General features: G+C 69.8%; 1 protein-coding gene across 1 annotated transcript in view; it reads left to right on the top strand.

Moving 5' to 3' along the window:
* LOC123017902 (SCO-spondin-like) overlaps nucleotides 1-13,695 on the top strand; it is an 80,681-nt gene that overhangs the window by 22,744 nt on the left and 44,242 nt on the right. The window contains 17 exon segments of the mRNA XM_044419557.1: nucleotides 1,935-2,029; nucleotides 2,423-2,679; nucleotides 2,762-2,896; nucleotides 3,878-4,080; nucleotides 4,366-4,493; nucleotides 4,867-4,976; nucleotides 5,192-5,341; nucleotides 6,675-6,768; nucleotides 7,606-8,006; nucleotides 8,550-8,780; nucleotides 9,470-9,676; nucleotides 10,291-10,527; nucleotides 11,153-11,275; nucleotides 11,760-11,854; nucleotides 12,048-12,285; nucleotides 12,981-13,133; nucleotides 13,511-13,651. Of these exon segments, the coding sequence (XP_044275492.1) occupies nucleotides 1,935-2,029; nucleotides 2,423-2,679; nucleotides 2,762-2,896; nucleotides 3,878-4,080; nucleotides 4,366-4,493; nucleotides 4,867-4,976; nucleotides 5,192-5,341; nucleotides 6,675-6,768; nucleotides 7,606-8,006; nucleotides 8,550-8,780; nucleotides 9,470-9,676; nucleotides 10,291-10,527; nucleotides 11,153-11,275; nucleotides 11,760-11,854; nucleotides 12,048-12,285; nucleotides 12,981-13,133; nucleotides 13,511-13,651 (2,998 nt within the window).

Here is a 13,695-nt window from a genome sequence, read left to right as displayed (position 1 = left end):
GTCCTTCACGGAGGGCTCCCGGAGAAGGGCCTCTGCCGCTGATCTCAGGGGGTGGGGGGGGCACGAATGGACGTAAGCGCTCCTTCAGGTAGCCGGGACCCAAGTCATTTAGGGCTTTATAAGTGATCACCAACACCTTGAATTGGGCCCAGACTTCAATGGGAAGCCAGTGAAGCTGACGGAGGACTGGAGTCATGTGAGCATAACGCCCCGTCCCCATCAGCAGCCTGGCAGCTCTATTCTGCACCAACTGAAGTATCCGGACCAACTTCAAGGGTAGCCCCACGTAAAGTGCGTTGCAGAAGTCAAGGTGGGAAGTCACCAGCGCGTGTGTCATTGTCGCCAGGCAGTCGTACTCCAGGTAGGGGCGTAGCTGATGGATCAGCCGAAGCTGAAGGAAGGCGTTCCTCGCCACCGCTGTCACCTGAGCTTCCAGTGAAAGTTCCGGGTCGAGGAGTACTCCTAGGCTGCGGACCTTGTCCCTAAGAGGGAGTGCAACCCCATTCAGGACTAGGTTCAATTCACCCTCTCCGAAGCCCGATCCACCAACCAACAGGACCTCCGTCTTGTCTGGATTGAGCTTCAGTTTATTGGCCCTCATCCAGCCCATTACCTCGGCCAGGCACCGGTTCAGCACAGCCACTGCCTCACCTGGATTGGTGGAAAATGAGAGGTAGAGCTGGGTATCATCAGCGTACTGATGATTCCGCAGCCCACACCTCCTGATGACCTCTCCCAGCGGTTTCATGTAGACGTTAAACAGCAAAGGGGACAAAAAGGAGCCCTGTGGGACTCCATGGCATAGCTGCCATGGCGCAGAGCCACAGCCCCCCAGCACCACCTTCTGGAACCGGTCATCGAGATAGGAGCGGAACCACTGCAAAGCAGTGCCTCCTACTCCCAATCCCGCCAGCCTATCCAGAAGGATACCATGGTCGATGGTATCGAAAGCTGCTGAGAGGTCCAGGAGAACCAACAGGGACGCACTCCCCCTGTCCTTCTCCCTGCACAGGTCATCGTACAGGGCGACCAAGGCAGATTCAGTACCGTACCCGGGTCTGAAGCCGAACTGAAATGGGTCCGGATAGTCAGTTTCATCCAAGAGTGCTTGGAGTTGTCCCGCCACCACCCGCTGCAACACCTTGCCCAGAAACGGGATGTTGGCCACTGGTCTGTAATTAGTGGCCATCTCTGGATCCAGTGACGCTTTCTTCAGGACCGGTCGGACTACCGCCTCCTTTAAAGGGGCAGGTACCCGGCCGTCTCTTAAAGAGGCGTTGACCACCTCCAGGATCCAGGTCTCAATCCCGTCCTTGGCTTTCTTAAGTAGCCACGATGGGCATGGGTCTAGTAAGCAGGTGGTGGGATGTACTCGTCCAAGCACCTTGCCCACATCATCAGGCTGCAGCGACTGAAATTCATCCATTAATTGTGGACCAGGCGGCAGCATTGGTATCTCCCCAGAAGCCTCTGAGTCACTAGTAGAGTCCAGCTCGTGAGGAATCTGCGCGATTTTCTCCCTGAACCTTCGCGCCCCTCCCTCGGGTCAGTTCCTGGGCAGGGAGCTCTTTCGCTCCCACACGCGCCCCCCCAGCCCTGTGTCTTCCGCTCCCCCCTCCCTTGCCTTTGGCCGCTGCTGCAAAGCAGCTGGCCAGAGAGCTCCTCCGAGGGCCAACTCGCCCCGGGGCCGTAAGCAGCTCCGTGCCCCAGCGGGCGGAGCTGGAAGGAGAAGGGGCCGCGAGGAATTTCGCTCACCGCACTGCTTCCGGGTGCTTCTCTCCATTGTCCGGATGGACCCCAAGTGCCCCCGGGGGCCCTTTCGTCTCCCTCCCCTGGAGCGCGCAAAGCGTATTCCGGGCCCCGGGGCAGGAGGAGAAGCGGCACGCGCCCCGCGGCATCCCCATAACCCCGCGGGGCCACCGCTCCCCTTTCAGAACGAGCGCTGCGTCCCGCCGGAGCAGTGTCCCTGCCACCACAACGGGCAGCTGCACCAGCCCAACGCCACCATCAGCAAGGACTGCAACACCTGGTGAGGAGCGCTCCACGGGGCCACTCGGCCCAGCGCTGCGGCCCCGGGAACCCTGGCTGCGTTTCACGGCCCCTCCCTCGGGCGGACGCCCCTCGTTGGCACAGCCAGGCTCCTGCCGGGCGGCCCATGGCCGGGGCACCAGGGCTGGCTCCCCGCCCGTGTGGCCCCTCCGGCCCCCCTCGGCCCAGAAACGCCGGTGCTGGGCAGGAGGGGAGGCGCCACCGCGGCTGGGCCCACGAGGAGGAAGAGGAGGCAGAGGGGAAGGTGCATCTGGTGGCCGGGGCAGGGAGGGGGCGGCCTGTCGGCGGGGCGGGCGCACGGGGGGGTCGCCCGGGGCCCTCCAAGGCCCGGCACCGGCACCGGCACCGACCCCGACCCGGCCTGCCTCCCCAGCGTTTGCCGGAACCGGCGCTGGGAGTGCGGCCGCCAGCGCTGCGCGGGGACCTGCGTGGCCACGGGGGACCCGCACTACATCACCTTCGACGGGCGGCCCTACACCTTCCTGGGGGACTGCGAGTACGTGCTGGCCCGCGAGAGCAGCGGCGCCTTCACCGTCACGGTCGAGAACGTGCCCTGCGGCTCCAGCGGCAGCACCTGCACCAAGTCGGTCGTGGTGCTGGTGGGCAGCACCGTGGTCCACCTGCTGCGAGGTACGGGAGGCCCGCGGGGGGGGGAGCCTCGGCCCGTCCCGTCTCGGCACCTCCTGATGCCCCCCTTCTCCGCCCACGCCAGGGAAGGATGTGACAGTGAACGGGGCCTCGGTGCGCCCCCCCAAGACGTACAGCGGGAACGGCCTGACCCTGGAGAGAGCCGGGCTCTTCCTCGCCCTCGTCTCGCAGCTGGGACTGACGGTGCTCTGGGACGGAGGTGAGGCCTGGCTCTTCCCTCGGCCCGCAAACGGTGCTCCGGGACGCCCGTCTGGCCCGCTCTGGGTGAGGGGAGCCGGCACGCGAGTCTCATTGGGGGGTGTGAGCACCCGCACCAGGCAAGCTCCCCAAGTCCCCACAGTTCTGTGTACCTTTTGAAACATGCAAACTGTTCCCCAAATACTTCATACCGTTGATTTATAAATGGTCTACATGAAAATACGCATTGTGCACATACATCAAAGTGGAACAATGCAAAATGAATAAATTTTGACGGCTACAGTAAGCACAATGGAGGAGAACTGAAACGGCTACAATTCGGGATCAAAAAGGGATGTGAATACCTCCTGCATTATATGTACTGTACTGGGCTGTATAAACATAGAAACCACGTGAGTCAGAAGGGACCTCCCAGGCCATCTAGTCTGACCCCGGGCTCCAGGCAAACTCTGCCAGAGTCCAACAGCCAGGATAGTTTTCGGTTGCAGGCCAAGGCCTCACAGCCTTGTGATGGTTAGGAAGAGCGCCAGGCAAATTGCCTCGCAGCTGCTTTCTTTAGAGAAAAGCTGCTTTTGCAGTGAGAACTGAAACGGTCTGCTTTACCGAAGCTGCTCTGCCTGCCCTGCATCCTCCGGGAGGTGGGCTGGGGCTTCTGTGCGCTGACAGAAAGGGGAATGTGGTAAGATCCGTGGCCTGTCTTCTCGGCCCAGAGAGAGGAATGGGCTCATGCCTTGGGCAGGGGTCTTTGGAGGCCCACGGAGCCTCCGCTGCTCTGCCTGGGAAAGGGGGGCACCAGCTCCTCCTCCCCCCGCCCGTCTCCTGTATCTGCAGTTCATCACTGTGCCTGCCAGTATGACCGTCGGCGCGCAGCTGCTTCTCCGGAGTAGTCTCGCGTTTGGGGGTGAGCTGCCTCGGCTCACCCCGCGAATTATACCCCGGCCCACGCCTGGCTGAGCCCCGTCCCGGTCCGTGTCTCCCCCAGGCACGCGGGTCTATGTCAGGCTGGACCCCGTGTTCCGGGGCCGCGTGTCCGGGCTGTGCGGGAACTTTGACGGGGACACGGAGAACGACTTCGCCAGCCAGCAGGGCATCGTGGAGCCCACGGCCGAGCTCTTCGGCGACTCCTGGCGGGTCAGCCCACTGTGCCCCGAGGTCAGCGGCGAGGACGCGGAGCACCCCTGCACGGTACGGCCCTGCCCGGGACCTGCCCCCCCCCCCGGCCTTCCGCCCCGGCAGTGCCTCCCCAGTCATGCGGGGAGTTTGGGGCTGTCAGTGGCTGCCTGAGGGCCGTTGGCTACCCACAGGATCAGGGTGAGATGCCCGAGTGCCCCCCGGCTGGGAATGGGGCGGGAGGGCACCTCAGCATGCCCCACGGCGGCTGTTTGGCCGCTGGGCGCTGGGCTGCAGGGGACGTGGCCCTCGACCCAGGGCAGCCTGGGGGTTCCTTGCATGCCCCTCCTCGCCCCCCAGGTGAACTCGCACCGTGTGACGTGGGCCCGGAAGCGCTGCGGGGTCCTGCTGAAGGAGCTCTTCGCCCCCTGCCACGTGGAGCTGGCCTGCCAGCAGTTCTACGACTGGTGTGTCTTCGACGCCTGTGGGTAGGTGCCTGCGTGGGGCCCGGCCGGCCTGCGCCGGATCTGGCCAGCGGGGGTGGGGGGCAAGGGCCGTGCCCCCCAAGCGCCCTTCCCAGCCTCCCGCTCCCATCCGCCCCCAGCCGAGCTTCTGCGCCATCGTCCCCGCTCTTGCCGCGCGTCCCCTCGGTGTCCCTTTCCGGTCACACGAAGGCCTGGGTAATCACGGAAAAATGGGGAGGAAATGGGAAAAACAGAAAAACCTTCCCCCTTTCCTGTTTTTCCTTTGGAAACATTTGGGAGAAGAGCGTTTTCTCCATCTCTCCTCTTCTGCCCGAGGTCCACCCGTCCGCGTCTCTCCCGCCCCGTTCTGCGTCTGACCCCGCTTTCCCGTCCGCAGGTGCGACTCGGGAGGAGACTGCGAGTGCCTCTGCACGGCCATCGCCGCCTACGCGGAGGAGTGCAGCCAGCGGGGGGTGTCCGTGCGCTGGAGGAGCCAGGATCTGTGCCGTAAGCCGCCCGCTCTTGCGCCCTCCTGGGCCTCCGCAGCAGGCCGAGGGCAGTGGCAGACGAGACCCCTCTGGGGCCGGGCTGGGCCGGGGGGGCCCCGCGGGGGGCCAGCCGCAGTTCAACAGCCCCGTGTTCGAACGGGGCCGGCGGGGTGCGCTCCCACGGCCGCCCCGGTCCGGGCCCCCGCCGACCGCTGCCCATCTCTGCCCGCGCAGCCATGCAGTGCGACCACGGGCTGGAGTACGACCCCTGCGGGCCGGCCTGCCCCCCGACCTGCGCGAACCTGGGCCTGGCGCCAGCCGAGCACTGCCAGAGCCTCCCCTGCGTGGAGGGCTGCTTCTGCCCGGGGGGGCGAGTGCTGCATGGTAAGGCCCCCCTGGGACGGGGGGGGGTGTGGGGGTGGAGGAAGCGCGCCGAGCCGGGGAGTGCACAAAAGGAAATCTGGCCGTGGAGAGGCGGAGGGGAAGCCCAGACCCAGCTGGAGGCCTGGTTCGCACCCAGCACGCGCCCCGGTGGCTCGGGGAAAGCCGGCTTGTCGGCGCGAGGCTCGAACGCAGCCCCACGAACCAACCCACCGCCGCTCATTTGCAGAAAGACCCCGGCTTGTGCGGTGCAAGCCCGGCGGGCTGTCGCGACGTCTGCATGGAGACCGGCGGCTCCCCCGCTGCGTGCGTTTTGCTGCCTGGCGAGACCGGCCCGAAATGGGAAAGGCTCCGAAGGCTGGCAAAACGCAGGAGAAGCAGGATGAAAGCAGGGGCAGCCGGCCGGTCGCTCGTTGGCAAAACGATCCCTGCTCAGGGCAGACCGAGCCCGGTGATCGGCGCCTGAAGCTCGGCCTCGCATGTGAACACGGCCCGAGCCGGTCAGCCCAGGGCGGCCACACGCGACGCCTCCTCCACCCCCTTTGCGTACGCGGCTCCCACTTGGGGCCTGTCGTGCTGCGCGGTTCTGGCAAGCCAGGACCACGCGGCAGTCGGGCCAGCACGGCTGAATCCAGAGCAGCCCCCGGGTTCTTCCAGGGTTGCTTAAGCCGTGCCAGTCCCTGCTCGACGGGGTCCCAGCACCTCGCTGCAAGCGGCTGCGCTGGGACCCAGCGATCCGGGTTCTAGCCTCCACTAGCCACGAGCCCCCTGGGGACTTGGGGCCAGTCGCGGGCGCTCGGCCTGGCCTGCCTCGCAGGGTTGTTGTGAAGATATGCTTGAGAGGAGGAGGAGAATGACGTATGCTGCCTTGAGCAAGACTGTCAATGTCATTCGGAATCGATGAAGTCGCATCCGTGGCGCCTTGGCTCGTCGTGGGTTGACTGACCCGTGGCAGCCAGTGCCGTCTCTTGCAATGCAAAGCTCACACCCCATTGCCCCAGTGGGGAGTGGGGGGCTGCACCGGTTCCGGCGTGTCTGGCCCACTGGAAGTCCTTATGGGGTGAAGGTTGGAAGGCTGCTGGCTTGCCTGGGGAGGCTAGGTGGGGGGCAGGCTTTGTCTTCCAGCCCTTTGGGCTCAGGCCTCAAGGAGCAGGCCCGGGTGGGCAGCGTGGCCACGAAGGGGGGTGTCTTGTGGACCCTCCCCGTGGCAGGCCAGGCGGGGCCGGAGGTCTGAGCAGAGGCCTGGCGCCCCCACGGGGCGGGGGGCGCGCTCGGCCGTGTGCAGGGAGCGCCACGCACGCCAGCTTGCCCTCCTCCCTTCCTTCCTTCCTTCCAGGGGGCCGCTGCATTGACCCCTCCAAGTGCCCCTGCGTCTGGGAGGGCACCGTGTTCCCGCTGGGCGCTGTGCTGGTGCAGGAGTGCCGGAACTGGTGAGTCCGGGAGGCTGAACGGGGGCAGGGGGCGCGTCTGCTGGGCCTGCCCAACATGGGAACCGGCTGCCTTCCCTGCCCCGGAGGAGGAGGAGGTGGAAGTGGGGGGAGAGGAGGGCTCATGCGCGCCGGGCTGGCCCCGATCCAAACCTTCCCCCCCGCCACTTCTTTCAAGCAGGGTGGGGGGGCTCTGCAAGCGGCTTGGGGCAGAGGCTCCCAGGGCGAGGGGGGGCATCCTGGGCACTTGCTGAGGGCCCGCGCCCGGCAGCCCAAGCGGCCCGTCGGCTCCCGTCTCTGCAGCCTCTTCGGCGCCGCAGCAGGCGCACGAGCTCCGTCCGGGAGGGGCTGGTGGCAAACACAGCGGTGGCGCAGGACCCGAGGGCGGCAGAGCGGCAGCCACCGTGCCGGCTCGCTCGTGGGCCGGGCCAGCAGGCGCAGGCAAGGAGCCGGCCGGAGGCCTCCGGGGCAGAGGACAGGTGCAGGGTCACAGAGGGCAGCAGAGCCTCCCCCCCTGCTGGCCCCCGAATGCGCCCGCCCCAGCCCCAGCCCAGCCCAGTCCAGCCCGCCCCCTCTGCTCTTTGGGCGATCTCTCGAGTATGGCCCCACCACCATGAGGACTAAAAGCTTGTGTTCCAAATTAAAGTAAGAGTCCCCGGGCAAGCCATGCGCTTGTGGACTGCACGAAGTCCCGGCCAGAGTGGTCTCCGCTGCGGGGAGTCGTCTAACCGGGGACCCCTTGGTGGGATCCCCCGAGGCAAAGGCCGAGAGCCGGGCCGGAACAGCCAAGATTCGCCGCCGAACTGCCCGCATGCGTGACCTGGGCCCCTTCCTCCGCAGCTCCTGCGAGGCGGGCCGCTGGCAATGCACCGTCCCACCGGAGCCGTGCGCGCCCCCGTCCCGCTGCGCCGAGGGGCAGTTCGCCTGCCACACGGGCGGGCGCTGCGTCCCCGGGGCCTGGGTGTGCGACAACGAGGACGACTGCGGGGACGGCTCGGACGAGGCCTGCGCCCTCGGCTGCGCCCCCCACCAGTACCGGTGCGCCAGCGGGCAGTGCGTGCCGTGGGGGCAGCGCTGCGACGGCGCCGCCGACTGCCTGGACCGCTCCGACGAGGCGGACTGCCCTGCGCCCGCCTGCGCCGCCCGCGAGTTCCGCTGCGCCAACGGCCGCTGCATCCCGCGCCAGCGCGTCTGCGACGGGGAGCTGGACTGCGGCTTCGCCGACCGCTCGGACGAGGCCGGTGAGCTGCGCAAGGGGAGGCAGCCGGCCCCCGGGAGGCGGGCCCCCGGAGCGTCCCGCTGGCCAGGGCAGCGGTGGGCTGGGGCGGGGTCCCCTCTCACGGCCGGGCAGGCGCTCGGGCTCCGGGTCCCCGAGGCGAGGCTGCGGGAGGGCCGTGCGCGGGGCGTCCTCGGCCCGTGTCCGGCGGTCGCCCAGTTGGGCCAGGGCCAGAATGCCGTGGGGACCGGGCCGGTCCAGGCCGGGTGCAGAGTGGCTTCCTCCGTAGGGACCATCCCGCCGAAGATCCCTTGGTGGAGGAAGTGGCGCCGGGGGCCCCCAAAGGGCCCGCCCAAGGGAGGCTCTGCCATGTGGCAGGTGGGGAAGCCGCTGATGTGCGGCCGGGGATATTCTGGATGGGAGAGGCAACGCGCAGAGACGGCATCCGGCCTGGGAGGCGGCTGCCAGGGCCTTCCGGCCGTCCGGATCCGGCCAAACGGTGCGTCTGTGTGGGAGAAAGCCCCAGAGCTCCGCTGGCAGCTGAGGGGGCCGCCTTCTCCCGCCACAGGCTGCGGGCCGCCCTGCGGGCCGAGCGAGTTCCAGTGCGCGGCCGGCCACTGCCTGCCTTACCTGCTCCGCTGCGACGGACGCGACGACTGCGGGGACTCCGGCGACGAGCTGCAGTGCGTGTGCCCCGGCGGGGAGTTCCAGTGCCCCGGCGGCCGGTGCCTCTCCAGAGCGCTGCTCTGCGACGGCAAGCGGGACTGCCCCACGGGGGCGGATGAGGCCTTCTGCCCAGGTGAGGGGGAGGTCCACGCGCTCTGGGCCTTGGCCCCGCGGAGCGGGGTCTCTGCGGCTGCTTCCTCGGGGGCAAGCGCGAAAGGGCACTGGATCAGGGCGCTCCTCCGGCCTGCCAGCCGCTCCGCTTCCGGGGGTGCTGCCTGAAGCGGCCCCCGGGGGGGAGGCGTCGCCCAGCCAGGGATCCGCTCAGGCCGGAGGGGCGCTTTCCCGCCGGGCCCAGAAAGCGCCCTGTGCAGGCCCGGCAGGGGAAGCGCCTCGTCCGGTCAGTCGGCCGCGGACTGGAAGCGGGGGCCTGTCCCTGCCCGCCGGAGGCGCCTGCAGAGGGAGTGGCCGGGGACCCGGCGTTGGGTGGAGGGTGGCCCCCCCTCCGCGCAGCCTAGCAGAAGCTGGCCCTGCTTACCCGCGAGTAGGAGCGCAGCGTGCTCGCTTCCGTTTGACCCACGAAGGGCAGCGCTACTTGGGCGGCAGCTGGGCAGCGCTGCCGAGGGGTCCAGCCCAGGTGTGGGGGGGGGGACTCGCCCTCTGGCCCCGGTGGAGGGTGGCCCCCGAGCGCTGGCCCGCGTTGGCGTCTGGCCCTCGCGGCGCAGGGAGTGCTCCCACCCCGCTCTCCGGCGGCGCCGGAGGCCCCCTTCCCGCCCTGCCCGCCGGCCCCGCCGGCTGCCCACGCTCTCCGCCGCCCCCTTGCAGGCCGCGTGACCTGTGCCCCGGGGCAGCTGCCCTGTCCGGACGGCACCTGCGTGAGCCGCACACGCGTGTGCGATGGCGTGCCGGACTGTGCCAACGGTGCCGACGAGGACCCGGCTCATTGCCTGCGGGCGCAGACCACTCCCTTGCCGGCCACCCTGCGCCCGCAGCCCCCCACGACCCCTCGGCTACCGGCCAACAGGACGCTGGGTAAGGGACCGCGTGGTACGGGGACTCCAGAGCTTCCTCCCTCTCCGCCGCCGCACCTTCCGCCGGAAGAGGCCCCACAGGTGCAGAGCCCTCCCCGAGGCTGAGCCGCCGACCAGAGTGGCCCTCCGCGGGCCCATCCTGGCCCCCTGGGGTCGCCATTGGGCCCCTCCCTGGCCCTGGCAGCCCCTCTTCCCCGGGGCCAGGCGTTCGGCAGTCGTCCGGCTTGTCTGGGGATACGTCCCCTCCTTCCCTACGGTTCTCGTGCTCCCCGAAGGGTTCCTGGGCCTCCATGAGAGCGTTGCACGGAAATGGGGCAGGGTTGGTGGCGTCTCGGCCCCCCACTCTTCGCCTTCTGGAACGTGCCTCTGAGCGCATCTCTGAAATCGAATTCAGCCCTGGTGTGAAAGAGGCTCGGCGCCCCCGCCACGTCACGGACCCCGCTCTCCGCAGGGAAGCGAGCTGGGGAAATCCAGAGGGCGGCTCGGAGAGTGCAAGGGACGGGGGTGGGGGCAGGTGGAGGGCGACTGTTCCAGGCCAGAGGAACGGGATGGCCGGAGGAGGGGGGAGAGGAGGCCGGCGTGCCCGCAGCGCTGAGCTGACCCCCCTCCCCGCAGCCCCCCCCTGCGGGCGCTACGAGTTCCACTGCCGCAGCGGGGAGTGCCAGCCGCGGGGCTGGGTGTGCGACGACGAGGCCGACTGCCTGGACGGCAGCGACGAGCTGCACTGCAACCGGACGTGCGGCCTGGACCAGTTCCCGTGCGCCCGCGGGGGCGAGTGCGTCCACTACAGCCGCCTGTGCGACGGCGCCCCCCACTGCCAGGACCAGTCGGACGAGAGCGTGGACACCTGCGGTGAGCGGTCCCTCCCCCCCAGAGCCACGTCTGGCGGGGGGCCCCCACGGTGTGCCAGCTCCTCTCCCGAGGACGGAAGCCTCCAGGGGAGCCGCGGCCCCCTCACCAGCTGGCAGGAGGTGGGCGGCGGGCGAGAGGCGGTGGGCAGCCAGCCCGGTTCGGCCGTGTCCCGGGCTCGGGCGAATGCCTTCCGCCTGTGGCTCCCTGAGGCCTACGGGGGGACGGGTGGCAAGATCGGGGAGGCGCAAGGGGCCCCAGGAGACGGCGCCCAGTGGGTGCGGCTGGCTGGACCTCCCTCCCAGTAGAACGAGGGGACGTTGTCTTAGCAAGGAGCTGCCGCCAGCGGCTCTCCCGGCTTGCCGAAGGAGGCTTGCCGGATTTTGTGGCCCGAGGCTTCCAGGAGCCCGGGGTTGGCGGTTTCGTAAGCGACAGAACAAGGGCAGGTCCTGCGGAAGGGCCCCGAATAAGGCGCCACCTGCCCTCGCCCCGTCCAGAAGCCGGAAGGCCTGCGGGCTGGGGTCAGACCCCAGCCGGCACCCTCGGGGGGCCGCAGTGCTGCGGAGCCGGCTGTGCCCACAGGGGCTCGGCCGAGATCCACAGGGAGCCTCCCCCTGCCCCCCAACAGGCTCCACGCAGATCCCGCCCTGCCCGGGCCACTTCAGCTGCAGCGACCGCGTGTGCATCAGCGTCTCGCGCGTGTGCGACGGCTCCCCGGACTGCCCCCAGGGGGAGGACGAGCTGGCCTGCGGTGAGCGGGGTGGGGGAGGGGCACAGAGCCGCCTGCCCAGCTGAGCGGGCCTGTGGAGACCCCGCCACGGGCCGCCCGGGGTCTGGGTGGGCAGAGGAGGGGTGGGAGCGCTGCACGGGGCCCTCCGAGTCCCAGCCGCTGGCGCAGGTTGCCCTGCCGCTTTTCCGAGGCCTCTCCCGTGTCTGGAGGGGGGCGCGGGAAGGTCGTGGAATGGCCAAGAGGGCCTGGGCCACTTCCAGCCCTCCCTCCCTCCCTCCCTCCCTCCCAGGTGCTTCACCTGCATCTGGCAGCCCGCCCCGCCTCGGGCATCTTTCCTCCGCCAAACGTGCCCCGGCTTTGGCGCAGCCCCAACGCGGGGGGGCAGCCCGCTCAGGTGGGCCGTGTGTGCGCCTGGACGGACCTGCCCGGAAGGCTGCGGGGCGGGCAAGGTAGTTGTGCGCTATTATGGGGGGCACCTCCACTCACAGCTGCGCCTCCCCCCCAGGAAGCGTTGTGGTTCCTCCCGGCATCCGGAACGAGACCGCGGGACTGTGCACGGAGTACTCCTGTGCGGACGGCAGCTGCATCACCTTCAGACAGGTGCGGCCGGGGCTGGTGGAGGCCCCCCTTCCCGTCATCCCCACCGTAAAAGCTGCCGGCCACTGTCCTCACCCTGCCCTTCCTCCCTCTCCTTCCCGTCTGCCCCCGCGGCCATTTGGCGAGGGCGCCCCCGGCCCTCCGGCCGTGCCTCCGGCCCTGGCTGGGACCGACGCGGCGCCCGCTTGCCTTGCAGGTGTGCAACGGCCTGGCCGACTGCCCGGACGGCACCGCGGCCTCGGGCTGGCTGCCCTCGGACGAGCGCGACTGCGGCCTGTGGAGCCCCTGGGCGCCCTGGAGCCGCTGCAGCCGCTCGTGCGGGACGGGCCTGCAGGTCCGGCGGAGGAGCTGCACCCGGCGTGCCGACGACGTGCTGCGCCACTGCCTGGGCGAGGAGACGCAGGCGCAGCAGTGCTTCCTGGTGGCCTGCCCAGGTGCGCCCGGGGGCGGGGGCCCCACCTGGTGGCCCGTGGGAAGAAGGGGGCCCGTGGCGGGCCCGGGCCGTGCTCCCAGGGGCTGCTTCCTCCGCCGGCTCCGGGGCACCTGGACCACCCCCACGCCCGCAGGCGATTCCCCCGGCCAGGGCCCCTGCCACAGCTGGAAGGCTGAGTCAGTGCAGGGCGCACGGTCCCGGAGCGAGCAGCCCCTCATTCAACGGCCGCCCATCACACAGACCGGAGAGCCGGACGGGGGGCCCGCTGGAACGGGGACTTGCCCAAGCGTTTTTCGGACCCCCGTTCTCTGCTCCAGCTGGACCCCCGTTTCGCAGGAGGGCAGACTGACGATGCGGAAGGGCCAGTCCCTTGCCCCCCTCGCCACTCCAGCTCACTCCCTCACTGCATCGCCACGCCTGCCCCCCCGGCCCCCCCCAGCCCCTCCGTGCGTGCTGCTCCTGCCCTCTCCTGGGCCAGCCGGGCAACCTCCCTGGGGGCCGGGGGGCCCGCTGGGTTTACCCGGGACCCACGTGGAGGGGGCTGGGGGCTGCCCCGCCGCAGCCCACCCTGGACACCTCCCAACAGCCGCCCTGCGAGGGAGGCGAGGCTGAGCTGGTGAGCACCCACGAGCCCCCAGGGGCCCCCAGCGCAGCGCAGCGCCCCGTCCCCCCAGCCGCCGCCTCCTCTCCCCGCAGTGGATGGCGAGTGGACGGAATGGGCCACGTGGTCGAACTGCACGCGGGACTGCCACGGGGTGGTGGTGCGCCGCCGGGAGTGCCGGCCCTCCCAGAACGGGGGGCGCCCCTGCACCGAGGCCGGCGAGGCCTCCGCCAGCGCCATGGAGATCCGTGAGTCGGCCCGGGGACGGGGACGGGGGGGGCTGGCGTGGCCGTTTCCCAGGGAAAGGCTGCCGCTTCAGGAAGAGACCCCCGGGGGGCCCTTCCTGGAACGGCTGGGATGGAGGGGGGGTGGGCCAGAAGGAGGGCATCGCCTCTCCGCCCTTGCGCTGGAAGCTCCCCCTGCCGTGACTGGAGCGCGAGGGGGGCAGCTCTGCCCTTCACAAGGGGGGGACTGCAAAGCGGGCCTGCAGGTGGGTGGGAGGGGGTGCCACGGAGGGGGCTGGCCCTCGGGGGCCCCGGAAGGCTCCCGGGACCCCACCTGCGGGTCCCGCCCCCGAAGCACGGGGGGGCAGCCCCACAGACGCCCGTCTGCTCCCGTCCCGCAGAGGCGTGTCAGCAGGAGGAGTGCGCCAACGCCTCCCGCTGCCCCGGGGAGCTGGTGAGCCGGAGGTGCGCGCCCTGCCCCGCGTCCTGCGCCGAACTCTCCAGCCGCACGAGGTGCAGGAGGGACCGGCCCTGCAGACCCGGTAAGGGGGCAAGCGCTGGCCTTTTCTCCCCCCCCCCGTGCTCC

This window comes from Varanus komodoensis, unplaced genomic scaffold, assembly GCF_004798865.1.
Source record: "Varanus komodoensis strain SLA01 unplaced genomic scaffold, ASM479886v1 scaffold104, whole genome shotgun sequence".
In the NCBI taxonomy this organism is placed as follows: Eukaryota; Metazoa; Chordata; class Lepidosauria; order Squamata; family Varanidae; genus Varanus; species Varanus komodoensis.
The sequence above is the reverse complement of the archived record's forward strand: the minus strand, read 5'-3'. Positions and strand labels throughout refer to the sequence as shown.